Source organism: Drosophila serrata, unplaced genomic scaffold (assembly GCF_035046125.1).
Source record: "Drosophila serrata isolate PLE 108 unplaced genomic scaffold, ASM3504612v1 contig_30, whole genome shotgun sequence".
Taxonomy (NCBI): domain Eukaryota; kingdom Metazoa; phylum Arthropoda; class Insecta; order Diptera; family Drosophilidae; genus Drosophila; species Drosophila serrata.
In genome coordinates this window covers 355876-382883 of record NW_028256928.1, presented here as the reverse complement: position 1 = coordinate 382883, position 27008 = coordinate 355876, and the positions used below count along the sequence as shown (strand labels likewise).

At 41.9% G+C, this 27008-nt stretch overlaps 5 protein-coding genes across 6 annotated transcripts in view; 2 read left to right on the top strand and 3 right to left on the bottom strand.

Moving 5' to 3' along the window:
* LOC110176667 (uncharacterized) overlaps window positions 1–1655 on the bottom strand; it is a 36664-nt gene extending 35009 nt beyond the window's left edge. The window contains exon 1 of the mRNA XM_086832513.1: window positions 1575–1655. The gene's annotated coding sequence lies outside the window, so the exon portion shown is untranslated. The remainder of the gene's footprint in view (window positions 1–1574) is intronic.
* Window positions 1656–6491: 4836 nt separating this feature from the next.
* On the bottom strand, window positions 6492–7319 carry Vha14-2 (Vacuolar H[+] ATPase 14kD subunit 2). The gene is made up of 4 exons (XM_020961842.2): window positions 7150–7319; window positions 7005–7086; window positions 6742–6947; window positions 6492–6678 (listed from the first exon to the last, which is right to left on the bottom strand). The coding sequence occupies exons 1-4, from the start codon at window positions 7222–7224 to the stop codon at window positions 6646–6648; spliced, it is 396 nt and encodes a 131-aa protein (XP_020817501.2). The 5' UTR covers window positions 7225–7319; the 3' UTR covers window positions 6492–6645.
* Window positions 7320–16675: 9356 nt separating this feature from the next.
* Obp83g (Odorant-binding protein 83g) lies at window positions 16676–19345 on the top strand. The gene is made up of 2 exons (XM_020961840.2): window positions 16676–18810; window positions 18874–19345. Exons 1-2 carry the CDS (start codon window positions 18748–18750, stop codon window positions 19252–19254), a joined length of 444 nt encoding a protein of 147 aa, XP_020817499.1. The 5' UTR covers window positions 16676–18747; the 3' UTR covers window positions 19255–19345.
* Window positions 19346–19963: 618 nt separating this feature from the next.
* Window positions 19964–21059, top strand: Obp83ef (Odorant-binding protein 83ef). 2 transcript variants are annotated; one of them, XM_020961837.2, is made up of 2 exons: window positions 19964–20250; window positions 20304–21059. In XM_020961837.2, the coding sequence occupies exons 1-2, from the start codon at window positions 20200–20202 to the stop codon at window positions 20994–20996; spliced, it is 744 nt and encodes a 247-aa protein (XP_020817496.2). In that variant the 5' UTR covers window positions 19964–20199; the 3' UTR covers window positions 20997–21059. The 2 variants fall into 2 exon arrangements, with proteins under 2 accessions (XP_020817496.2, XP_086688544.1); XM_086832418.1 differs by having other exon boundaries at window positions 20143–20250; window positions 20290–21059.
* A 6-nt stretch (window positions 21060–21065) lies between these two features.
* Window positions 21066–22181, bottom strand: Obp83cd (Odorant-binding protein 83cd). The gene is made up of 3 exons (XM_020961839.2): window positions 22042–22181; window positions 21651–21980; window positions 21066–21489 (listed from the first exon to the last, which is right to left on the bottom strand). The coding sequence occupies exons 1-3, from the start codon at window positions 22090–22092 to the stop codon at window positions 21142–21144; spliced, it is 729 nt and encodes a 242-aa protein (XP_020817498.2). The 5' UTR covers window positions 22093–22181; the 3' UTR covers window positions 21066–21141.
* Between the last annotated feature and the right edge of the window lie 4827 nt (window positions 22182–27008).

Here is a 27008-nt window from a genome sequence, read left to right as displayed (position 1 = left end):
TCAGAGTCTCGTCTTAGATAAGCCAATCACATTGCCAGGACGACGCGGGAAGCACTCTTAGTACTTGGTCAAGTCCTCATAGCCAAGTCCGCTGAGCCCCCACTGCTCCCCCTTTTGGCTCATGCATAAATGTCAGGAATGGGTAGAGAAAAATTTGCATGAGATTTACTGCGACTCCGGCAATTTATCTTTTTTTGCAGACCGGCAGATGCAAGGGCCAAGATATGCAGACAGGGCCGGAAATGCGCTTTATGCAGCATTTAAATGCCCTCGTTTCCGGTGGGCTGCCGACCTTCAGTCGCCGCCTCAATTAGTTCATTAAGTTAAACGTTTGCATTTCACCTAATTTCAGCTGGAGGTCTGGGGCTTTCGGTCACATCCGCTGCACGCAAAGTGCAACTGGGAGCTGGAAAATTTTGGAAGCCAGGATCCAGCAGTCGGGAGCCCGGAGCCCAGAGCCCCGTGCCCGGTGCCCGCAACGAAAACGGAATTTATTTCTCAATTCCCACTTCAATTTTGTAAATTGAATGAAAAAGCGCTTAAAAATATACAAAAGCAGACCGAGCAGCCAGACCGAGCATAACCCAAATAGTGGAACAAAAGCACACGGAACCTGGAAAGGATACGTTGCGGCGTGGCAAGAGGGCGCCCGGCTGGGGCGGGGCAAGGACAGCCAGCAAAAAAGGCAAACGAACGACGAGCAGAGCGAAAGGAAATCTTACAAATAAAACGGAAGTTAATTTACTACGTAAACCGAAAAGCATGGCGCAGCCACATCCGGGTGTGCCGGAGTGAGCGGGTCCCGGGGTTGCATGCTACAAGGAGTGAGCGAGCGAGCGAGTGAGCGAGTGAGGGGGACAGAAAGCAACACCGAAAATGCTACACTGCCACGAATTGCAGTTGCCCGTTTAATTGGGCAGCTTTTTGCAACCGAGCGCCGCTTAAGGTGGCCAAATATTTGCTCTGGAAACACGGCCCATCCGCGGAACGATGAACAGTCAGCGGCAGGTGGCCAGACAAGGCAAGGCAAGAGAGGGGAAGGGAAGGAAAGGTACTTTGGCTCAGGATCAGGCTCAGCTGGTGGCAGGACAGGTGCAGCTCGCACTTAAAACCGCTTATTACGTTAACAATTGCAAATATCGGCGCGGATTTCGCGAGCTGGCGAGACAGGATTACTTTGCATAATTTTAGGGGCATACAAATAACAGTCCAGGGACTCACCACCACACATACCGCAAGCACACACACACATACACAGATACACAAAGAGCAGGAGCTGCTGGCATGCCAATGAAAGCGTTTCGCGTCCTGGCCCAAAAACGGAAGGAAATTTCACTAGCTGACTGCAGCAGCCACAGTAACTGCCGCCTACGAATTGTGTAGATTTCTACACTTGAGACTAAGATAATAGAACTAGGATCTTGAGATCTTTCGAATTTGTTAAATATTTTAAGGAAAACTCTAAAAAATATATCAAATTGTACAAAGGATTTACAGCAAAGAGTTCCTTTGCTTCTTTTTAGAAATTATTTCGAATTCAATCGCAATTAGGTAAATAAAAATATTTATCCTACCTTTACAATTTTCGTTGACAACAATTTGGAGTCCTTTTAATCCACTTTTCATAGTACAGCGTTCCAATCTTTGCAGAGTCCTTTAAAAAATATAACAAAACAAGCAATTATAAACTTATTTCAAGGTATTCTAAGTAATATATAAAATCCCAATAATATTTATATAACAAGTACTATTTTTTCGACCTCAATTGCTTCGGTTTGGAAAGTATGTGTGGAGGCGGAGGGCGTGGCGTAGCCACATTAGAGCAGAATGTAGGTGGCTGGAGGCAACAAAAGTATTTGTTATGCGGTAAAAATGCATAAAAATCCTGAGACCGGCATTTATTTAAATTTATGCCGTTATAACGTAATTTTGCATTACCCCAAAATGATGGTGAGAACCCCCAGCACCACCCACAGAAAAAGGCACCACCCTTAAGTTTAGCGGCTCGCTGGTATTTTATTGTTGCACTTGCGGTTGTGTGTGAGTGTGTGTGTGTGGCACACTTTACCCGGGTATTTTTATACAAATTTTTGCACATTTTGCGGCGAAAGCCAACACCGACACCGACAAAGCCCAAAAGCAGAAAGCCAGAAAGTTGCGATGCCGCCTTTTATTTTGGTTAAATAAGTATTTGGCAATTGTTATTTGAATAAACCATACTTCCCATACTTTATCCTTTGTGCAACACCCAGGACCCCTTGTTTTCATTTGCCATTATTATTTTTTCATCGCATTTCAATTGTTTATCTGTGTTTACGTACGATTTTTTCTCTTTTTCAGGATAATACGAAAGTTATTCATTTGTTATGCATATGAAGTGGATCCAAAAGAGTCCTGTGGTTTATTGCAGCCATTTCCACAGTTATTTTATGGCTGGAAAACAACAAAGGCCTGGATTTCGCCAGTTAGAAATGGAGCGGCGAAGTTGGAATGCTCGGCAAATTAGTGGGGCGCCTGAGTGCGGCTTCCGTTGTGATTACAATGGCAAATTAATAGCGGACTCTGAGAGTCCTCGTTCAACCTGTTAAAGTTCTGAACGAAGTGCAAACACTGTGAGCCTTCCATTTGTCACTTCCAATTAGGCCAAGTCAAAGCGAGAGTCAGGTGAACTCTGGCCCGGCTGCTAATCTCCCGACATCGACATCCCGTCTGTTGTCTATTCTCCAATCTCCAGAATTCGGATACGGGGGGCCGGCCGACCGGCAGACTCATTCAATCAATTGAAACACTGACACTGCTTTCTGTGTTTTGAATACAAATTAGCCAAAGTGATGGCCGCCCCGCTACATGCAACTGCCACGCCTCCAATCAAGGACACTCGAAAAAAGGAAATACGTTTCAGTTGCACAAATTCGTAATTGGTAAAGCAATCTTAAGTTCATCTTACCATCTGTCAAAATTAAGGTTTAAGGGTTCTGAACTTAATGAGAAGTAAGGAGAAAAATACCATTTAATTTAGAATTAATATTGTTTTGGGTTTTAAGATGTATTAAGTGTTATAAGTAGCAACTTTTAACTTGTAAATATTTTGTACCAATCATTTCAAGAACTTTATCTTTTATTGTAAATAACAATGTATATAATCTTGACACTTATTTCTCAGTGTTGCCAGCATGGACCTGGTGACTCGACCATTGATGTTGGCTTTGTCGTATTAAAACGGGAGTTAATTTAAATGCAAAGTAATTAATTAGACACTTGGCTGGCAAATCAAGTAATCCAATCTAGACCAAAAGGCCAAGGGGGGCAGGGCCAATCACACGTAGCGTCTACTGAATTGGAGGCTGACCCGCAAAGTGACCAAAAGGCTATGCCACCACGATATGCGCTATAACAAATCGGGAATAAATGCCATATATCAATGGCACCGTGTGTGTGTGCTTATCCACTCGATGCCCAGACAATGGCAATTTCAATGATTTTGTTTAGCTCAGTGATTCGGAGAATTGAGTTCGACTCCACACAAATATATATACATATGTACATAATATCCATCCAGCTACGTGCTAGAAGCAAATTGGCAACGCATACGTTTTGAATGCCTCTCAATGAATTGCTGCCAATTTGCAATGGTTAATGAAACGCTTTGTGCGGCATCGATTGCATTGTCGATTGCTACTAGCCAACTAATCCAGTCAGCTGGTAGCATATAGTGACCGATTCCCTGCAGCTAATCTCCAACTTCTTCTCCCAGCTGCACTTTAATCGGCTCCATACGATTGTGCGCTTCACTTTCCCCAGCTTTCTTTGACATTTGAGTTACATTTTGGCCAGGTTTCATCGGTATCTGTGGCTTTGCTTTATTGCTCTGCACTGTGAGAAAAAGAATATTATCTAATAATATAGCCTAATATTCTCTTAAGTTTAATCAAGAGTCATTTAATAATGTATATATTCAAAACCAGTAAATGGTATCTAACTTTTTGTAGAACCTAAGGATGTCAGGCTTTGCTCCATTTCTCCAAGTGTCGTTCTGCTCATTTCAATTTTGTAATTGAGATTAGCTCTTTGGGAATAATGGAGATCAGATCATTTAATTAACTTTGTTTTCGAGCACGTCGCTTCCACTGCAGAGGATGTCAAGTGCTGTCTGTGTGGGCGTGGTCTCTCTCTCTTTACACAGAGATGGAGAGGGAAGAAAGGACTTGCCCATGGGAATGGGTTCGTGATATACTGATATGCTGATTGAACTAACAAGTTCTCGAACGCAATAATTTTGCGATTGCCGGGGGGTAGTTAGTGGGCTCTTGCCGAGTGCCCTCAGTTGTCTGTTAATTTGCCGAGCAACAATTCCATTTGTTAATTCCGGATCCGGCATCTTTTGCTCAATTTGGCAAACAGATGAAGGAGGCCCGGCTCTGTGTCCATGTGTCTCGATTTCATTTCCGAAATTGAATTGCCAAAAATGTAGCATCAGTTTCCGCACTCGGGCAAGAGTCTCTGTTCCTTGCCGTTCCCTGTCCTTCATTCTCCGTCAGTTGTCAGCCGGGTTCTCGAATCTCTGGCTTCAGCTTCGCAGTGCTCAGATCTCAGCTCTCAGGGCTCAGTTCCCAGTTCCCAGTTCCCAGTTCCAATTATAATTACGCCAGTCTCTGTGGGTCCGAGGCTTCGGTTTGCTGCTGCTCGATGCGTTTTTGGGTCTATGCATTTCATTTCCACTGACTGAGGAACTCCCCGTCCGCTTGCCATCTGTCCGATTCTGAAACTGAATGTCTCCGTCATCGTCTGGAGCTGAGGCTGCTGCTGATGGTGTTTTATTTTCACTTTTGCCTCTCGCATGGCTTAGAATGAGCCAAATTGCATTCAGCTGTTTGTTTTTATGCGCTGTCACGAGAATTCCAAACTACTTTTGAATAATTTCATTTATTTATGTTGCCCATTGCTCGGCGCAAAAGTTTTGCTGCAGTTGCTCCGTTTCCTCCGCTGTCTGCAGTCAGTCAGTTAGTCGCTTATTTATTTAGTTTTCTTTCTTCTCCGTAAAAACTGACAAAAAGGCGCAAAACTTGTCGCTTGTGTGTCAAAAGTTCTTCCTCGAGACCTCGTCTCAGCTGCATTACTCCGCTGCCAATTGATTTCATTCCGCTAACGAAAATGCAAATCAACTTCTATTAATTAGGCTTGAATGCAAGAGGTATGCCAGGTTTTTCCCACACCAACAGGTATAGTATTTGGCAAGTGCTAGGCAGTAGTTAAGGCTTCTTTACACCTTTTCCCCCCTCTTGTAATAAGTCAGACTCTGGAAAGGGGATGGGGAATGTTTGCCTGCAGCTAAATGTTCTTGGCAGATGACAGCTCAACTCAAGGAACGTTAAGTATTGGATTTCATCCTATGCAATATAACGCATACGCCGCGTTATCCCGGCTAGGGATGATGGCTTATAGAGCTAATTAGGCCCACAAATTCTGTTAAAATAATACGTGTCCAACAATGGCAGATTCTTGACAGCTAGCCAGAACGGTGTTCACCAAAGTTACGGCTCATTAATTCGCAATGAAACCCGGCTATGAGATTAAACTGCGGAAAGGTAGCATAATTAACAGATTTTTTGTGCTTACGGTGGAACAAAACATTATTCCTAATCAATAGATATGCTTTCTTATTCTTAAAGCATAATTCATAAATTTAATTCTAGCGATAGGGAGCATATTCTAAGTTTCAAATAGATTTTAAACAGCTTGGTTAACAATTGCTTAACACATTTTATGGCTCAGCTTTGGGGCGCTTTTCGATTGTTGGACCTGGGGCACGTTGCCTGCTTGTAGGCTGCATTTTCCAAAGAGCCACCAGGGCTACACGCAGCTCCATTCAAGCTCCGGCTCCCTCTCCAGTTCCAGCCAACTTGTCACCGGAGCAGAAGTTTCTGAATGCATTCTCGGCGCTAACTTCTTGCTGCGAAAAGTTGGCGTAAAATACTTTGCTCGAATATTGTTTTCGCATGCTTTTGTTGCGCTAAGCAGCCCATAAGAAGTCGTTTTTCCCCCCTCTCTTGAATTTTCCCGCAGCTCGAAGCGCAGATCCATCCAGACAACGTAAATTGTGCTGTCTTTTTGAGAGAGTTTTTTTATTTTGTTTGGTCTGTGTTTGTGTTGTGTTGTGCCTTTTTCGGTTCGCTGTTTTTTGTTTTATATCACTTTAGTCGGTGTGCTTCTTGCATTTCTGCCATGTATTGGCATTTCAGTGCTTATTTGTATCGTTTTCGTTCACTTTGTTGTTACTTTCGTTATGGCCGTTTTCTTTCTTTTGTTGCCAACTTTGGTGCTGCTGCTGCTGCTGCTGTTGTTGCTGTGCGGTTGCTGTTTTCAATTTTGTTGCAATCGCAACGCATTTTCTTTTTGTTTTGTGTTCTTTCTCTCTCTCTGGTGCACTTTTTTGGCAATTTCCTCAAAACGCAAAAGCTGAAAAGTTTCCCGCACACACAAACACACGTATATAAGCTTTATTTTCCCATTTTATTGGGTGTGTGTATCGATGTGTATGAACTTTATTTTCTCTTCAATCCACTTTGTAACATCGGCATTTGGTATGCATGCGAGAACTATGCAAATCCTTCATTAGCCCCTCGCAGCGATCCCAAGAACTGATTGCTATTTGCGCCTCTTTCGTGGACTCATAATGCCCTAAGGGATTCCGTGGATTTACTTCAGAAGACTGGACAGGAGTTCCTGCAACATGATACTCACACGGGCCCGCTTCAGAATCGAGTCCTTGGAGATATCGTAGGGATTCTGCTTCGAGGGGATCTCAATCACAGTGGGCACGGCCAGCAGGTGGGCATCGACAGTGGAACGAATCACATCCGCGTGCTCCTGATTGATCAATATGATGCCAATTTCGGGGCGGGCCAGGAAATTCTTGAAACAGGCTTCGATTTGGACAGGAGTTGTGCCTAGCAAAATGTGGTATTTATACTCCTAATTAAAGAAGTTAGCCTGATTAAAATTACGCTTATCAACCACCATGAAATTGGCCTGGCGATTCTCATCCACTTGTCCAATTCCGGCCAGCATAAAGCCCACGCATGTATCCTTTAAGACATTGAACTATAATCTCTCTTGAACTTTAATCTCATTTATATAAAAGACACCCACCTCATCGCCGATCACAGCCAATAGTTGCACCATATCCTCCGTCTCAAGCGACGACATAGTCAATGAATTATTCATTTTTAAAACTCAATAAAATGATAACAAATATTACAAGATGAAAGGTCAACTGACAGTTGGTACTAAGTATTGAAACCAACTCATGATTTGCCTTTGAGCATTTAACCCTTTACTACTTGTTACACCAAATTGAAATTTTTTGCTGCAATATGAATACTACAGTAAATAGAGCAACTAATGTACAAGAGCTTCCGATGACAAAACAATTGTCCGAGTGAAATGGATTTCGAAAAATGAGAGCAGGAACTGAAATGGAAAAAGGGGAAAACTGCACTTGACAGCTACGCCGCATTTGATGGCAAATCGCTGGCTGCACTTCGCTGTTTGTAGTTTTGTCAAGCGTAAAACAAGTTTTATAATTGTTTAAAATGTTTTGCTGCGCAGCTGTTTCAGTTTTTTCAGCTTTCTGTTTCTGATCCTGCTGCCGCTGTCCATTGCAGTGCAATTTATAACGAATTTTTGTCAGTTGCCGCTCAAAACTTAATCGAAAACAATGGTTTTATGTGTCAAGCCCACTGCCTTGGGTAGCCTGAAGCCTGAAACCTGAAACTACCCGAAGAAACTACTCCCTTAGAGCACCGCACCGTTTACGTAAGCCTGTTCACACTGCGTCGGCTCCTAATTGGATTAGATAACTCCCCAAAGGGCTTAGCAAACGAAGCCGAACCGAAAGCGAAACTCCGCCCACGAACTTGACTTGACGCACAGATCACCTTTGTGGCCATTGTCTCTTGTCCCCTCTTGTCAAGTGAATCGCTCCAGATCTCCCCGCTTCCAGAGATCCCAGAAAGCCGGTTATGTGCACCACGCCGGCTGTTAACTCATTTGCGTTACGTAGGCAAAGGCAATCCCTAAGCCTAAATGCGGCTAATTGCCGAGCACGACTTTCGACAGACCGCGCCAAAGAGCCAAAATTCAAATAGCCCAAAAAAGCCAGCTGCCACTTGAACCCGACACACAACACGGCTCTCAAACTCCATACAACACTTTTTTCAAATCAGCTCTAATTGTTTACAGTTTACAGTTTACATATCAATGACCATCGTTGTTGTTGCCGGCGTGTGGCATAACTAATTATGATTAATGCTTCAAAGCCAGCCCCTGACATTTGCCATTAATTGACAGTTGGAGCAACGACAGCGACAGGGCAGACACAGTGGCACAGAGAGAAAAACATATGATTATCCAATATTTGGGAGTTAATAAACGCCTTTGCAATCAATTAAATATTCGTACTATATTATGGTATAATTATAATCTTTGAATAGAGAGATATACAGAAGTATAAATAAAGATCCCACAAAATGTTCCTACATTTCTTTTATAGATTAATCATAAATTACATGATTTATCTCTTATCTATTTTTGTTTTCCAAGTGCATTTATGCTCTCTCACTCTGTCGGTGCATTGAACTTATGGATGAGTGGAAAAACTGTCATTGCACATGCTTATGTATACACCGAAATTGCAGTCATATAGCCCAGCATAGTATTTACTACCCTACTGAAACTGGAAGTCAAAAGCCGAAACCGTAGCCAATCTGAAACCCAATCGAAGTCCCATCCCAGGCAACCAGGCAACCAGCCAGGCAATCGGTGCTTTGGCCCGCTGACCTTTTTCCACACATTGCGATTGCTAGCTAATGCCGGAGCCATCGGGATCCAGTGAGTTGGCCAGTCTCGAACTCACAACCGGCCTTCCGTGCTACCGGTTTTAGTTTATTGACTATTGGCAACAACATCAGGCAACACAGTGCCAAAGCAGCAACAGCAACAGCAACATCGGGAACGACAGCCAACAAAGTTTCTTATGACTTTTGCTGGCCCGTCCCGGCTTCTTAAATATGGTCATGGTAGCATTTAGTGGGCTGTGGCCAAAAAAAAAAAAAAAACACAACAATTTTTCACTTATGCTTAGCACGTTTTGCCTATTTTCCCGATTCGGTTAGTTGAAAATTTTAATTTTGATTACGAGTTCGGGTTCTAATTTTCTCTTTTTCCCTACTTATATGTGTGACACGCATTGGCCATTGACACTGGCCTTTGAGCAATTTCTAAATGGCTTAAATAGAGGAACCCAAATCTTTAGACTGATCAGTATAAAATATAAAAACGAATGCTTAAAACTCTTGTATTTCTTAATGGAACCCCGCCCTGTCAGGGGAATTAAATGCTTACTGATGACATTTGCTTGTCCAGACTAGGTTTAGTCAGTTGCAGAGCAACACTAATCTGTACTTGGTTGGACCCGTGCTATTATCAGATACAGGTGTATCTGCATTTAAGCAAATTCTTTCTTCTTCTCACGACTGACTCGAGATGCCGCCTTCTGGCCGGGCCTTGTTTGCCTTCGCCTTTCGCCCTTCCCTTTTCGTTGGCGGGGCCTGAACTTTTGGAAGGCATTTCGAAGCTTGGCTAAGTGCAAGCACGCCTGTTATTTATTTAGTGCTTAAAATACCATAACATTTGGCGGGATTATATAATCGAACCTGTCGCCGCCGCTGCTCCGCATGCACATCACGCAAATCAAGTCAAAGCGGGCAAAAATTCGCAAATACGCTTTCTTCTGAGCTCTGAGCTGTGAGCTCTGGGCTCTGAGCTGTGAGCTCTCAGCTCAGTTGTACTGAACTGAAATGAAGTGAAATGAAATCACACGAATTGAAATGAACCTTTCAATGCGCGTATCATGCTGCTACTGGTGCTACTGCTACTGCTGCTGCTTGTGATGTTTTCTGTCGATTATTCAACCACTTTTATTGAAAGGCAAACGGGCGCACAACAAGAGCAGTGGCTGTAATCACAAGGAAAGCCATGCGCAAAATGTCAAATGCAGGTACATGACATCGACATTAACGTCACGGCGACGACATCGGCCGATACATCTGTATACATAGTATGTATACCGCTGCCATTCACTATCCATTCCACATGCACTCGCACTCCCCTCCCTCTCCTTTCGCTTCGCCCAATCAGCCGGGGCTGCCAAACAAAATTAGCATAGCGACAATATAATAAACAAAGCACACAGTCAGCGCCGGCAATGGCATCCGCAAATGATTTCAGAATGGCACACGGCGGCCGCAGGATGACAGGAAGCGTCGCATTTGGCATCCCGCTCCACGCCTAATTGGCAAAGGGCTACCCCGTCCTCGTGGTGTCTACACTGCAAAGAGACTTGAACCATTTCTAATCCGCAGATTGTAATTATGTTTTATAAGAAGAAAGAATCAGCCAGGCCTATAGCAAAGTCTTAAGGGATGATTTCTTTTAAGCCAATTAACGAATGTCGCGAATGGCAACGACTTTCTGTAACCTGGCAGTTTATTTTATTTTAAGTCAAAAGGTGTATGCTTATATTTATTTGTTTAAAGTATAAACTCTCAAAGAGGCTAAGCAACGTGTCTTATGTGAAAGCAGAAGAGGAAGCTAACCCGCCAAAGTTGGGGTCAGAAATATATATTGTAAAGGTAAAAAATCACTTTTCGTGAATAATTTACAATTAAGTTAGGCAGTTAAGTTTAATAACTCTAACTTAACTTAACTTGTGTAATAGTATACAAATTGCTGTATCACTGTACATTAAAATTAAGTAAGACTACCAATGGCAATAAGGGATTTAATTGGAAAATTAATGCATAGCTAGCACAACTGAATCTAGACTTAGATCTAGATATATAGCATAGTCAGGTGATCATTTTGGGGTCGAATGGCATCTCTACCACTAAATCACCATCACTATAGATGTTAACACTGCGGCCGCCGCGAACAGAATGAGGCCGGAGCGACGGCAGTGCCTGTATTTATACTCTCCACGTAAAAAGAACAGAGAATGTGAGAGCGAGAGCGGCAGAGAATGATAGAAAGGTACGGATATCTCCAGAGATGCATAGAGAGAGATAGACATACCAAATTTAATGGAGCTAAGGTAAAAGTGGGAGGAAGAAAGGGGGAGAGGGTGTGTGAGAGAGGGAGACAGAATTAATTTCGAGAAGCGAAAGTTGGTTTTCCCTTGCAATTGGTATCAATAAAAACTCAGTCAAAAATGGATTAATTAAAATTCAGAAAACTTTTATAAGCTAATTTTTAAAGGTCTAGTAAATCTGTTATTATATTTTAATATATATAAACATATATTTTACCGATGTAACCCCTTATAAAAAATTGAACATTTTAAAAAAAACTTTGAAAATTTATTTTTCTGCGGGACATGGCTTGATCGATTTGCCTGTCAATGCCGAATAATATACATGGATTATCGGGTCGTCAATGAATACTTTACAGCTTCTGAACTAAAAAAAAATATCCTAAATTAATATTAACAATGGGCACATAATTAACTATTAAAGAAAAAAAATATCTAATATCATTTGTTATATAATGGAATTGAAACACCACTTAGATGAATAATGTTCTTAAAACAGGTCAAGTTCTTTAACAACTTCAAAAGATCTTACTATCACTTTTGGTATTTTGAATCCCTAACTTTTTCGCAGTGTCTGTGCGATTGCGCGGGTGTTAACTGTTAAATGTGCAGTTGGTTATTATGCAGGGCCGTAGCCAAAAATCGTGTCAATGCATTGAACGCAGCTCTTTGGGTTGATAACCTCTGTGGCCGCTCCCCGGCCGCCATTCGTCTCTCTCTCGTACGAGTATTTGTCGATTCCAGTGACGAACTGGGTCACCATGTGGCCGCTGAGCTGGCGGTATTTTTGGGCCTTATTCGGCAAGCCGATGGCAGTTGGAGCGGGTGTTGGACAGACCAGAGACCAGAGAGCAGAGGACCGGAGACCAGAGACCGAAACCGTTAATAGAAATGCATTAAAATCGAAACGTTTTGGCGTTTGTTCCAATTCTGAGAGCATGCCGCACATTAGTCCCAAGTAATGGCCGCCTGCAAATCACGCCGCGAATCTCAATTTATCCAAAAATGTCACGTAATTACCAGGCAGCCAGAGTCACACACTCCCAACGCCAACGACAAGATACATTGACAGTTGTTAGATACACAGCGGACTTCTTTCCAAGTTCGCAGCAGCTGTCTGCCGGCTGCAGATGCGTTTGATTTGTGTGCCTTCTCTCCCGCTGCTCGAGGAACGAGAAACTCGCTTCCCAGAGCCAGCCAAATCCAAGCCAACGCCTCTGCCAAGTCTTCACACACAGATTTTGCGGCTCCATTGTGCGCCCGAGTCTTATTTTGTATTCCAATCACAAAAGGCGTTGTCAAAGCGGCGACAACAGCAACGCCAGAAGTTGTTGCCAGTCCTCCGGGCCAACAATTTCTGACACGGAGTGTAGGAGCCGCTGGTGCAAAGAAGTCCAAAGACGATCGACACGTCACTCTGCGTACCCGGGAAGGAAGCTCCGGAGGAGAACTTCAACTCCCTGCCGCCATTAGATAATGCCAGGCCCTCAGATACACACAAGAAAAAAGGTAACTATCATCTATCTAAACCGAATTTAAATACTATTGATATAACATATCTTATTTAGATAACAATAGAAATAACATATTTCTTGCTACCACATAATATAAATGTTAACAAATAGTTGTATAAACCTTCATTTGGCTTATAAGAATTACAAAAACCTACTGAATATCCCACTTTTTCTCTATGTATAGACAAGATAAGCATCAGCAGGCGTGTGTAAAACCTAAATTCAGAGCCGTTCCTTAAGACCCTCGTCCCCTACATATAAATAGTTTCCCATGATGAACATGCCAAAGATAAAAACCGATTGTTTTGCCAGATGAAAGCCAAGTACCTAAAGGTTGTTCTCAGAATTTATACTTTGTATACACCCGCCAAGAGCAAAGTACTTGCGATTGTAATTCCCTCTGCCAAAAAAACCAATTTTACTTATGCAACATTTCGCATTTTCATTGACTTTCGATGGCATGACAGGGCAGAAATTTCAGCCTCTCAGTTAATAGCCCAGCGATATAAACGAATCGAGTGTTTTGTCGGTTTTGCGAATTTTATGTGTGTATTATGGAAGCTTTGCGCTAAACCTTTTCAAATATCTGCCGCTTAATTGCCCATTTAAATTAATATAAATTTCAATTTATTCGCAAACACTCTGCTGGGGTTTTTTTTTTGTGGATGCAAAAAATATATAATGCGCATACCACACGTGGGCCCACAGCAACGCCTCCTCAGCAGCACAGCGTTTGAAACACGCGAACCGTGAAAGAAACGCTCGGAAATCAAAGAAAAAACTCACACACAGCGGCTTCCAGCAGATCAGCGCTTATAATACGCATCAAAACGAAATAAAATCGCATTTTTTTGTGATTGATTGAGGCATGAGTAATGAAAAATTGAACGTGCAACAGACGCAGACAGGCGAAAGGTGGAGGGGGTTCGGCACGGCCAGCGCGATATGTGTTTCGTGTCTGTATGACTCTGATTTTATGCGCTACATTACCTTTTGATTTCGATTCACAACAAATCAGGCAGCAATTTACCTAAAAGAGGCGAAATAATAATAAATGGAGAAATGGAAATGAATGCGAGTGCGAGATGCGTGAATAATATTTAATAAAATTGAATTAGCTGTGTGCATATCGCACAAATCATCTGGCGACGTCAGCTGGAAATCTCTCTCTTTTTGGCAAAATTGCGATGACGATGAGAAGAGTCTCAGACTAAACAAAAGTTACGGCCATATTAAAATGTCATTGTGTCATTGGTTTCAGAACACTGAAACAAAGAAAGAAATGCTTTCTCCTTAATACAAGACAAGCTAATATAGAGCCTACAATAAAAGTCTAGAAATGAAACAAGAATGACAGCCTTCAAATTTGTTTTATGCTTTTTAAAGAAAGTTCAAGTGAAACCCTACAATTATTTGCTTGAATAGATAATTCTTTCAGTGACAGGACTGGCTACGAGACCAAGGACCGGAGAGCGAAGTCCGGAGACCAAAGTCCGGACAACTAACGACGACATGATGAAGCGTAAACAAACATGTCCAACTTGGAGACAGGCGGCGGACAAAAACTGGGCGCTGCCGAAAAGTAAAACAAAATGAATTTTTATTTTGCATTGGAAATGATTTCTGTGACGGTCCTTCGAAAACCCCCGCCATGCATGCTTTGGATTTTTATTTGTATTTCGAATGATTTTGCGAAAAGTGCCTGCAGCATTTTTAGCCAGAGTCCATTTGCTAAACGCCATTTGCCGCCCTCGCCGCTTGCCCCTTTGTTATTTTCCAGCCAACTAAGAGTAGTTCTTCCTCTAGTTTTTTTTTTGTATTTTGCCCCGTTGCTGTGTGATTTTTGCCATGCCCCGAAAAGTTGCAGCAGAGAAGCTGGCCACGAAAAAAAAAGCTGGAAACTCTCGGAGGGCACAGACACACACGTAGCTGCCTGACTTTCAAACACCGGCGATGGAGATGGAGATGGAACCAGGGAACCTGGGAACCTGGGAAGCCTGGGAAGCCTGGGAGAGACTGGACTCCAAGTAGATGACCCGCATGAAAATGCTGGCCCTGGCATATTTTTATGCCGCAAGCATGCAGGACAAATGGCTGAAATTTTTGCAGCTCCTGATGATGACGAGGTCCGAAGGGCAGGCAAGGATCGAGGGCATTGGGCATTGGGCACTGGGCAGCAAGGACAACGCCGGTTGCAGTTAGTTTTCGACATGTGTACGTGGCCCGCCATCAGCAGTAGTGTCTGGCCGATGCAAAAAGTCTCTTTTTTTCTCCCTTACAGCCCATGGCTTATAAGGCTACCATTACACTGTTGCAGCAAAGCACTTGCAAAAAATTTGATCTTATTTTGATTACTTTGACTTGAAGCGTAGATACAAACAGTTTCCACATATAAATGTATAAAAATTACAATAGGAAAACCTCTTATATAAACCTCACATATAAATATATACAAATTAGGATAAAAAAACCTCTTAAAAAGGTTGAAAAAAATATATATTACGCGTGCACTAAGTCCTAATGCTGTTGCAATTGATCTCTGACGGTTATATAAACAATCTGTTATTATAATTATTATATACAGACTTCATATAAGATATTCTAAATTAATATCTTAAGGGCAGAGATAGTCAAATGTTTAAAATGTCAGAATATTTAAAGATTCATTTCATGAAAAACTCTTTCCCCCAGAAAATACTCTCTGTTTACTTCCTTGTTTGCTACCATTTTCTCCAAGTACATCCACAGTTCCTTCCGTGTCTAGTACGTGTGGAGACACTATATATATAGTATGTGTATATATATGAAAGGAGAAATTGAACAAGTCGTTTGTCGGCTGCCCTAGGAATTTATGTGAGTGCGCTGCTCGAGTTGAAAATTAAACATTGCGTATACGCCTAGGTGCATAATAATTCATGCCTGGAGTAGCGCCTGCCATTGCTCACCAGGCGACTGCAGGCGAAATTGTGTGTAAAATGTTTTAATATGAGCTCATAATATACGAGCCACAGACGGGGCGGAACTGAGTTTGCCACCCAAAAGTGAGTGGACACCGCAGCTCAATTTGTGATTTATGGACATTGCCTTTGGTATACAAGGGGAAAACCCCCCGATTTCGGTTATTGAAGGAGCGTATTGGCTTGCAAGTGTTGTCCTTTGTGCTGCTGCATTTCGGGGCCAAAGGCCATGAAATTTTATTGTTTAGTTTGCTGGCCGGTCAAGGCGTGCGATATGCCTAAAAATGGCTGCCAGCCGGATATCCTGTGGCACACGGCCTGCAATTGAATTTACATTTGGTTGTTCTACACTCGCACTCGGCAAAAAACAGAAAAACACAAACACAAAAACACTGAGGACCTCGTGCGCTTTTTGCTTGCAACTTTTTGGCATTTGTTCTCGTACCTCTGTTGTTTTTTGGGCCTTTTCTTTTTTTGTTTTAATTGAGCTGGAACTTGTTTGTGCTCTCGAGGACACCCTGGTATACCAATAATAAAATTCGATGATGTTTACTCGCCCGGTCAGTGAGGCGTAACCCGGCCACAGCAGCAGCTCCCGTCTTCCGATCGAGTTGGGGGAGAAATTCAATCAGGAACTGACCTAATTATAATCTGCGTAAATCCTACACACAAAACACACCGCAGCTCTGATTTTGTTTGCGTTGGTTTTTTTTTTTAATTTTTTGTTGTTTGCTTTAAGCTGCACATTTAGTAGTTGGTTTCCATTACCGAGCTGGCCAGCTCGTGTGGTTAGCGTATTTTTTTATTTTTGTCGACAGTCGAACTGAAAAATCAATTATGCCCTGCCTGGTATTTAATTAAATGTTGTTGCCATTGTTTTTTGTCGACTGCATATTAACGCAATTATTGAAAAGGGCAGCGACGGACAGGCTTAGGCGTTTGATATATATTCAATATTTTATTGTGCAGCCACGCCCGCGGCAGGTGGTGGTGCGCAAAAAAAGGAAATATTAACAAACAAAAAAAATACCTATGGAAAGGTGCTGCAGATGCATTCGTGCTGGGCGAAATGCAATTGTGAAGCGTTTTGCAAATATTTTAGCACTTTTAAATAAATACATGCCGTCGGGGAACTGCACTTTGGTTGAATTTATGGCTGCAAAAGTTAAAACGAAAGCCATGCCAAAAAATGGCACCGCTCACGTTGACTGGGAATGGCATAAAATTGGCGTGTGTGGACGTTTCCAACAAATTCAAACATTATTTTTGTTTTTTAAACATTCTTAGTGTTTTTATTGCCCAGAAAGCTGGTCCTAACTTCTTTTATTATTCTGGGGTATCTCTCTTTTTATCAGTTATTCTACAAAAATGCGGTAATACCTTGAATCTTGGTAAAAATTGCATTCAAGTTGCATTCAAGTTCCTTTGTTGTCTGTCAAGATTGTCTTAATAAATGAAACCGAGAGAGTTGTCCTTAGGTCACGACAGAATTTTAGCCAATTATTTGATTAACTTGCCAGATTGCTTTCACAAATTGGTAATATCAGTTTACACTTGCGATAATCTCAAGTAAACACATGGGCCAAGGCTAAGCCCTCAGGAGCCCTTTACTTTTGCTTTTGATTTAAGTCAATGCACTGGAAAAGTTACACTTGTAGAAAGTATTTTTATGACAATTAATAACAAATAAATAATATACCAATACTGTGTATTAATTTAAGCCTTAATGTAATTATCCCTTGTTGTCTTATTTATATTTAAACATTAATTTGTACCAAAGTAATTCGATGATTTCAAGTGCATTTTGCTGGCCAGTTTGACCCTCTCGTTGCCTGAATGGGTTCAAGAGCCCACACCAATGTCATTGACATGCCGCGAAAGTAAAAGCCAAACAAAACGTACACCGCCGGAGGGCCATGGACCAGGACATTATGGGGGGAGCAGACCTGGTCTCGCCAGGACCAAACGGACCCTTTTTGCCAAACTGGGCAATATTCAACAATATTCCACCAACTGCCGTTAATTACACAAATGCAAAAGTCTGTTGAGCGGCCAAATTGGTTGGTAATAAATAAATTCAATTGAATAATTTATTTAATTTATTTTCGGGTGCTGCCGGAGCGTGACACCTAAAAAGCAGTAAACAAAAACAAACTGCCCCTACACCTGTGTATGTGTTTGTGTATGTGGCAGGTGGGCAGATCGGAGTGAAAAAAAATGTGCCCGGGATGCGGAAGTGTGCAGCAGGCTGACAGCAAGGTGTTAGAATTTGGTGCAGTGCAAAAAATACATAAAAAAGAGGAGACATAAAGCAAACGACAAATGGCCAACGGGGCTGAAACACATTTTTCACACTGGCCAAAGGTGGGATAAATGAATGTGTGTGTGGCACCGGCCAAGTGAATTTGAGGAACGAAAACAAATCGTTTAATTGGCTTTAAGCAAAACGTAACCATTTGCCGATTATATAACCACCATCCAGGTCCCAAAAACTCAAACCCAGCGACAATGGCGTTGACAGCGCCGTCGACGGCGCCAGCGACGTGAGATAAACCAGTTTATATATAGTTGTTGGCCAGTTTCTCCTCCGCCCTCCAGCAACCGCCCCCGCCTCTGCCTCTGCCTCTGCCTCTGCCTCACTTAGCCTAACCGACATCGCTGCTCCGTTTTTTAAGAGCAAAACTGACGCAAGGGTGGCGCAGCAACCGCAAGAGACAACCAACACCAGGCGTTACCGCCGCACAACCGATCTCAGCAACGGGTTTTATTTTCGGTGTGTGTTATCACAGTAGCCTTCGGCTATGGCAAATGTCTAAAGCTTGCACTTAGCTAAGAGTGCCTTGTAATGGCTTGGTTTTTCGGGTTACATATTCCAGGAACAGGAGCTTACTTCAACCCATATTTCAAAGTTCATTAAATAAATGTGTGTGCTTCCCACTTTGCATAAGATGTGCCTGTTCACAGACTCCACTGTAGCTACTCCGGTCTAAAATCTGGTCCGACCCGACCCCAGACTTCGTGTGGGCCATCCAGCGAGAGCATATAAAGATAATGGAAAATCTTGGCTCGACTTAGTCGTTCAAACCCGTTCGTTAGCACATTCGCACTTGAGCACTCGTTCCAGCCAGAAATGCAGTCCCACACGCTCCTGTTGATCGCCGCCGTTGGCATCGCCATCGTGGCCCAGGCCCAGGTCAGTGCCCAGTGGTTGCCCTTGCTGATGGATGTGACTCCTTACCCCCGACTTAATTTCCAGGCAGCGGCCAAGTTCCAGGTGAAGAACCACGACGATGCCGAGAGGGCCTTCGAGGAATGCCGCGAGGATTTCTACGTGCCGGACGACATCTACGAGAAGTACCTGAACTACGAGTTCCCCGCCCATAGGCGCACCAGCTGCTTCGTCAAGTGCTTCCTGGAGAAGCTGGAGCTCTTCACGGAGAACAAGGGTTTCAACGAGAAGGCCATGATCGCTCAGTTCACGGTCAAGAGCAACAAGGACCTGGCTACCGTGCAACATGGCCTGGAGAAGTGCATCGACCACAATGAGGCCGAGTCGGATGTCTGCACTTGGGCTAACCGTGTCTTCTCCTGCTGGCTGCCCATCAACCGACATGTGGTCCGAAAGGTCTTTGCTTAGAGTTGTGATAGAATTCGATTGGTATACTTTAAATTTGTTTAAGAAATGAATTGATACTAATAAAAATAATATTTTCTTAAAAAAAAAAAAAGATTAATTTTCAGGTATTTACAGGAGTGTGCCTTTGATTCTTTCAATAAAATATTTGTTTTCTTTACAAACTTTTCTTCTTTCTTAACTATCTTTTATTTTTTAGCTCTTTAACTATATATAATCTATATTTAGTCTAAATTTCGTTTAAAGTTTATTCTTTCTTTTATTCTCTGATCATTTCTTCTCATATTTAATTATGAGTTTCTTACTAATTCTACTTCTTTACTACTTTTTGATTAAGCTCTGCAAATCAACCTAGTACCTCGGAAATTTTATTTAATTAGTTTGATTAGCACTTATCACCATCGAGCGGTTTTAATTATGGATTTCTAGAAGTATCTCCAAAGACATTTCTCAAAATAGTATATTCCCCGAAATGTAACTTGTCGATTCTCGAAATTTACAGATAACACGAAATAAAGCTATTCACTCCAATCCCTCAAATGATATTTCCATATATCAGCACTTAATTGCTATAGTAATTATATAGATGATTTCATAACCTCTAGTACATAGCATGCAAGCATCCTATTCTACCTATTAAACTTTCTAAAATCAATTCAAGCTCAATTGTTGTTCAAGTATTATTAGAACAGAGTCTGTGTGAAACTGACCTAGTCCAAGGCAAGCTGGCCACGCGCTAACAAATCTATTCTGTGCATCCACATCTCAAATCTCACATCCATTCCACGATGCTGCGACTGTGAACTGGGGATTCGTTGAACTTGTTGGCGTAATCTAGAGTCGTTACAGCGATAACCTCCTCCTCCGCTGCAACGGCGGCAGCTGATCGTTGACTCCGCCGGCGGATGTTTTCGTAGCTAGTTCAGTTTGTGCATTGTCCGCAGTTAGATGGGTTTTCCGTGGAGGATTTTACTAAGCCTTCTCTTGCTCAGCAGCCAGGTGAGACGCTTCATGAGACAGAAATATAATCAGTCATAGAAACATTCCATCAGGTCTTAGCTGACCTCGCCAGCGATGCCCAGATGCTGGAGAAGTGCGTGCGAGAGCTGAGCACTCCGGAGACCATTTCCGGTGATCTGCAAAAGCTGGAACGGTATCCCTTGTGGACCAGCGAGGAGCTGCCCTGCCTGATGCGATGCCTGGCCAGTGAAAAGGGTTGGTTCGATATCGAGGCAAACCAGTGGAAACTCAAGCGACTCTCTGAGGATCTGGGACCCGATGTCTACAACTACTGTCGCTTTGAGTTGCGGCGGCAGGCCAGCGATGGCTGCACCTTTGCCTACCGCGGATTTCGGTGCCTCAAGCAGGCCGAGCTGCATGCCGGCACTAGCCTGAGCACTCTGCTTCTTTGTGGTCGCCAACTGAATGCCACAAATGTGGAATTGCTACAGTACAGCAAACTGAGGTCCGAGGAACCGATTCCGTGCCTCTTTCAGTGCTTTGCAGATGCCATGGGCTTGTATAACCGGACGACCGGAGACTGGAGACTGTCCAACTGGCAGCAGGCCTTTGGGCCAACGCGAAACGGGGATCAGCCCAGTGCTCCGGGTTACAGTGGCTGCCGGCTAAGTGAAACGCAGCGTAAACAGGCGGTTAACAAGTGTGCATGGATGTACCAGGAGTACAAGTGCTGGGAGCGTATCAATGGACATGATTTGGAGCCTCAAGGCCAAGATGCCTTCTAAAATAAACTGTATTAATAATCAAACGTTACTAAGTTATATCAAGAAGATAAATTAACCTTAAAACTCCTATTTCACTTTAGAATGTAGTTAAGTTTACATAGACATTCTTTATTCAAATTTCTTGTATATATATTTCTCTTCTTACTCAAACGGCCAAGACGTAGCAGGTGAACTGTTGGTAGTATGTGGCACATGGATTGCGACCCCTGCGCTGGTGGCAGGCGCCATAGTGAGCTCCCTTGGCTGGAACGCCCAGTTTTTGTTGCATGGCCGGAATGCGCCAGCGGCGTAGCTTCTGATCAAATACACCCAATTTGTCCAGGAAACAGCGTGTGTAACATGGAATTGGCTCAATGACAGGGAAGCCAGCGAAGGCACTGAAACTGCTCCACTCGTCCTGGTCTACCACCTGCAGGCAATCCTTCATGGCATCCTTGGCCGCCTTGGTTAAGTTTGGCATGCTTTCGATCACCATAAAGGGATGACCCTCCATCTTCAAGCGAAAGAAGTTATTTGAAATAATACCAAAACACATGGAAAATATAGAAAAGGTAACCAAATCTTGGTTCGTGGGCGAATTTAGCATCTCAAGTTAGCAGAAGCAAGCTATTTTAATCTGAGATCACTGAACTCGACTTATCACGGACTACTCACTTTGGTCAGACAATGGAAGCCCGCATAGGCATGCGAGCAACTGCTCTGGCCAGATCCCTCCGGCAGCTCCAACTTCTGTTGGCAAGCCGCATAAATGGAAGCTCCAAAGACCCTTTCGACACCAGCACTATCAAATCCTGTCTGATTATTGTAGAAATCAAACATATCACTGAGGTAGCACTGTGTAAAACAGGGAATCTCTTCATAGCTCTCCGACCACTCCTTGAAACGTTCCAATCGTTCACCAAGCTCTGGAGTCAATCCTCCGTAGCTCTGAATGCACTTGTTGATGGTCTCACCCTCGTGATCCAGCAAAGCCTGGCTCTCCATCTATGAAATAGAGGAAACTTTGTCCCAAAAACTCCTTCAAATATTGATTTTTGTTGCCCACCACAGAAAGCCAAAGGCATATGGCTACCAGGAATCCACTCCACATTTGCATGGCTTGGCAATTATTTCTATTCTATTTTTTCTAGCAGTTTGCTACACGTTCAGCGCTTGATTAAATACTGAAGCTCAGGCGAAAATGTCATCAACCACCTCGCAATCATTAGAGATTAGACACGGAAATAAAAGCAACATACAAGATAATACAAAATAATACATAGCATTCATAGACTATTATTAATCAAATTCAAATATAATATTCTTTACATTCCCTTTTGATTTGACTATCATCAAAGTTTTTCGAATAAAAAGTATTGTTTTACCTAATATGGAAGTAAAATGTATATTATAAATAATTCTGCTACCAGGAAACTTTGTTAATTATCAACTAAATACTGTTCTGTTAAGTAAAGCATAAAATAAAAGAATTCCTTGCCAGACAAGATTTGTTTTCAGTGTGTTAATATGCCACACTATGTAATTGATAACCCAATTTTCGTTTAACTCAAGTTCAAACCGAGGATGCCGAATCGGCAGCTGATAACACACCCCAAATCACGGCTCCCGGTTCAAGTTTTCGGCCTCGGTTGCGCAAAAGAACCTCAAAGGCGGCAATCTCGATTGCGCAATGATCTGCGGATCGTTGATTGCAGATCGAAGATTGCAGATCACAGATCGCGGTTTTGCCGGTGCCGATGGGCCCGCTGCCCAGTTGCATTTTTATTGATCAACACCTGCCAACGGGGCCACAACGGCAGTTTTGCTGCCATCGAATGCTGTTAATTGATTTTGTGTTTTTGTTTTGGCATTTTGCCCGGCCGGCCACTTGTCTGTGTTTTGGCTTTTAATAATGTCTTCTCTGCCCGGCCTGGGCTTGTAAAGGAGCGACATCGTCGTCCCACTTTACGCATTTTTGAGCAACGATCCAACCGGATTCGGGTTTCGAGACGAAAAACATGTTTAACAAAACACGTCGCATCATCGTCCACATCATCCCGGGACCGATGAAGATCTCTTCATCGTCGCAATTGCAAGTGGGCAAGACAGCAAATAACTCCAAAGTGGTTCTGCCGGATTGGCCAAACAGTCAACAAAATACAACACTTCCACGAATCCCCCGTCACTCGGAGAAATAAATAACAATTCTATGAATTGATCAAAACAAATTATTATTTGATTTTGTAAACAATTCAGTGAAAAGACACATCTATATATAATCAATATATATAAAACATAGTCTCAAACCTTTTTCTTTTTATTATTTTGTGTGACTGAGAATCTAAATACCATTTACTTCTTCTTGTTTCCGTGTAATACAAGTATTCAACTATTGCTTCCTTTCTAATTTTGCAAAAATGGTTAATTAGCTACATTTCAAAACTTGAATTAAAAATGTACATCTATGATCATATGCTATAAACTTTAAATTTAGTATGTAAAGTTTTGTTTCTGTGCACGTTTCCCCTCACAATTTCTTCGCAATGACCTTGGCTCGTTTTCTTGCGTGTTTGGCCGTAAATATTATAAATCCAGTTTTCGATTTCCTCTCTTCTTTCACTCTCGCACAGTCACAAATTTGAACAAAAATTTTCGTTATATAGTTAATTGTTTTGCCCCGCCGCCAGTTTTGTTGCCAAACGGCTTTCGGTGGGGCAACCGCGATGACAACGATGACGACACAGAGCAGCCCAGCCAGCACCACCAGCACCACCAGCACCACCGCCTGATGCTGCAGGAATCAGCACAGACAGGCGATAAACTGGACTGGACTGGACCGGACTGGATCGTAAAAAGATGCGACGATGCAGCCGGGCCTGAGCCTGACCTTTGGCAATTTGAAATGCAGTCTGCCAGCCTGAATGCAGCTTTGGCAACTATGCGTTTCTGGCCCAAAGACGGGGCGATTTCGAAACGATCCCAGAGCCAGTCTTTGCATTTTCATTGAGACCGGCTCAGCATAGATTTGAATACATTTCGGTTGAGCAGCGACGACCTGTCGCATTAATTTCTTTCCTCCCGCCAAAGTCCGCTGAATTTATTGAGAAGCTGGAATTTTAAAGTGTTTCTTTTGTGCGAGTTTTTTCAAGGTTATAACCCAGTTTCTGCCAGGGTGCGTTCATACGTTTTTTTTTTTTGGCAACAGTGTTTTATGGTGAGAAAGAGACCTGAAGCCCCGCTTGGGACAGAAACTGAAACTGAGACGAAAATCGAATTCGATCCGATTCGATTCGTGTTCAATGCATTAACTAGCCTTTTGATAAAAGGCAGGCAGATGGCCCGGACCGATAACAATGAGCTCGCGTGTCCTTGGCTCAGTTGGGGAAACGAACTTGCCACTAAATGCAGGCCAGCTGCGTTTAATGACATTTATAAATTGGGCCTGGCAAATATAATTAAAAATACATCAACTTATTGCGCGCAAGGCTTGTGCAATTTTTGGCACATTTGCCATGCAAATCAAAGCAACACTTAACGGGGTTGCTTCTGCTTCTGCTGTTCGGAGGGTTTTGCCTTTTTTTCTGGGCTTGGCGAGAGGGGTGCCCGTGAAATGGCCATAATTAAAAATACATCTAGGCGGCATGTGGATTTTATGAGTGTGTCCAAGTCCAGCAGCTGGACCGAAAAGCCATATCGTACCGAAAACGAAAGTGAGCTCACACGGAAAGAAATAATATCAAGTCACTTTTTTAGATGTTTTAGAGATTCTTCTCTAGAAAAACTCAGACAAAAAAAGGTGTAATCAAAGCTACAGAAAGGAAATCTGACTCAGAGATTAATTGTTTTTAGATTCATGTATTGATATCATAAAAACTAGAAAATATCTTTCATATCTGATACATTTTAGATAATTAAAAATTCAGAGTCATACTAAAATGATTCTGTATAGCTTATTAATATTAAAACTTGTAGTTTTCACCTAAATGAACTTCAATATAAATAGAAATTTACTGAACAAAATTAAACGATCCCTTTGACAATTATATCAATTACAACTTATTTTCAATACATTCAAAACTTCCTTGTAACACAAATCTGTGCTCATATTTTACATTCTTTAATCAACATCAAGTAATTTCCCCCCATTTTTTCTCTCTGTAGTGAAACATTGAAGAAGTCAACAACCTGTGCGTGATTGTTGCCTTCAATTTGGTGCAAAACATCCAACTCATTAACTCGGCATCTTGGCTAGGTGGGAATTAATTATGCAGATTTATTCATTGTGTTGCGATTTCAAGTGTGGTAAAATGCAGCCCGGCTAATGAAGGTGTGTATGCCTGCCAATGACGGCGACGACGATGATGATGATGATGGTTATGACGATGGGATGGGATGGGATTGGATTCGGGATTTGGGTTTTGGGCTTTGGGCTTTCGGTGTTTTGTGTTTGGTGTTTTGGTGTTTGGCTTTTGAGTTTGGGCGGTGGCTGTGCCCAATTTTTGGAACACCCAAAAAAAAGCTCTCCAACTCCTCAAAGCGGCTGTCGGATTTTGGATCTTACAAATTAATCTCCGGAGCAATCTCTACGGCTTCCGCCCTGTGAGATACATTTGCTTTGGCAGCAAGCACTTTTCAACGGATTTTGAAAGTAAATTTCACTGATCATTGACCTCGGACTGTGGTTGCGTGTAATCGGTTGAGACCGAGGCCTGCCACTTGGGGATTACATAAATCCGAAATTAGTTAATAATAAATGAAAACTGTAAGCTGTAAACTGTGAAATGAGAAATAAGAAATGCTATTGTTCAATATATTGAAATCATGCCGTTACGTTTGAATAAAACGCTTGCCCGCTGCACTCGCCACTGCAGTTTTCCGCTGACCCGGGGCCATTTCGATAGCCGTAGCCGTATTTTTAGGCCCCTCCGGGGTTGGCCAACAAAAATGGCTTATGTAAAAAAAATATTGCCATCGGTTACCATAAAGTGACATAAAAATTAACGGAAGACAAGGTGAGCGAACACACACTTTAAAATAATTGTCGAACTATTATCTTGTTGCTAAAAACTATAAATGAAGATGTAGTTTTGCGTTAACAGTTGAGGTCACCAATTAACACTAATGTTTAGGACGTAATTCATTGTGTTTACATCTGCATCTTTAGCAAATATTCAATAATAATAATAATAGTTTTAAAATAAATCGGCACTTACCATAAGGTATTCATATATTTTAGTTGGTAACATTACCTGAAATTAGATAAACATAAGAGTTAGTATTCAATAATTATAATACTTTATTCATATCAACTATATTGTAAACATTTTAACATTTTAAATTAGAAATAAATAAGAAAGAAACTTAACTTCGGAAAGCCAAAATTTTACATAGCCCTGCAGTTTTCACTTAATTATAGGTTCAAATTGGAAATCAATCATAATTAAGATTAACATATTTAAGTTCCTTGAATAGATATTTATTGAAATTGTTATATGAATTATAGGATCAAATCGAATATCGATCATTACATAGACCTTGAATCCTTATTTATCGTTATTTTTATATGACAATTTTAATAACTTTTCAAAGCTTAAAAAATCCATATCAAAGTCAAAAATGCAAAAATTTTAATTTGGAAAGCTTTCATATGTTAGTTTTTATTAGGTTAATAAATCTGCATACTCAATTCAAATTTTTTAAAATTAAAATTTTTGTTCAAAATTTTATCGATGTAACCCTTAATAAAATTTAAAAAAATCGGATTTTGATTTTTATCAAGAATATATATGATTTATAGGTTCGCAAATGACTCCTTCACATATTTACAAGCTAATAATTATAACATTTAAATTTCTACAAGTCTCGAGGCATAGGCATAGCCTAGACCTTGCAGATCGGCCTAGTATCTGTCGCATTTGCATGTAACCTTAGTGAGCTTTATTGATTCTAGATCTATAGAGTGACAACTAGCCTCCCATTGCAATTAACGGCTGGACTTTCCACCGCACCCACCGAACTAGGTCGAATGGGGCT

Bases quoted from the DNA above. Each gene is read 5' to 3' on its own strand.
- Vha14-2 (XM_020961842.2), bottom strand. From the start codon at position 7,224: ATGAATAATTCATTGACTATGTCGTCGCTTGAGACGGAGGATATGGTG. The intron at 7,087-7,149 runs GTGGGTGTCTTT...AATGTCTTAAAG, and splicing joins TGGCTGTGATCGGCGATGAG to GATACATGCGTGGGCTTTAT. The intron at 6,948-7,004 runs GTAATTTTAATC...ACATTTTGCTAG, and splicing joins TTTCATGGTGGTTGATAAGC to GCACAACTCCTGTCCAAATC.
- Obp83ef (XM_020961837.2), top strand. From the start codon at position 20,200: ATGGGTTTTCCGTGGAGGATTTTACTAAGCCTTCTCTTGCTCAGCAGC. The intron at 20,251-20,303 runs GTGAGACGCTTC...ACATTCCATCAG, and splicing joins TTCTCTTGCTCAGCAGCCAG to GTCTTAGCTGACCTCGCCAG.
- Obp83cd (XM_020961839.2), bottom strand. From the start codon at position 22,092: ATGCAAATGTGGAGTGGATTCCTGGTAGCCATATGCCTTTGGCTTTCT. The intron at 21,981-22,041 runs GTGGGCAACAAA...TCTATTTCATAG, and splicing joins TATGCCTTTGGCTTTCTGTG to ATGGAGAGCCAGGCTTTGCT. The intron at 21,490-21,650 runs GTGAGTAGTCCG...TTTCGCTTGAAG, and splicing joins GCTTCCATTGTCTGACCAAA to ATGGAGGGTCATCCCTTTAT.
- Obp83g (XM_020961840.2), top strand. From the start codon at position 18,748: ATGCAGTCCCACACGCTCCTGTTGATCGCCGCCGTTGGCATCGCCATC. The intron at 18,811-18,873 runs GTCAGTGCCCAG...CTTAATTTCCAG, and splicing joins CCATCGTGGCCCAGGCCCAG to GCAGCGGCCAAGTTCCAGGT.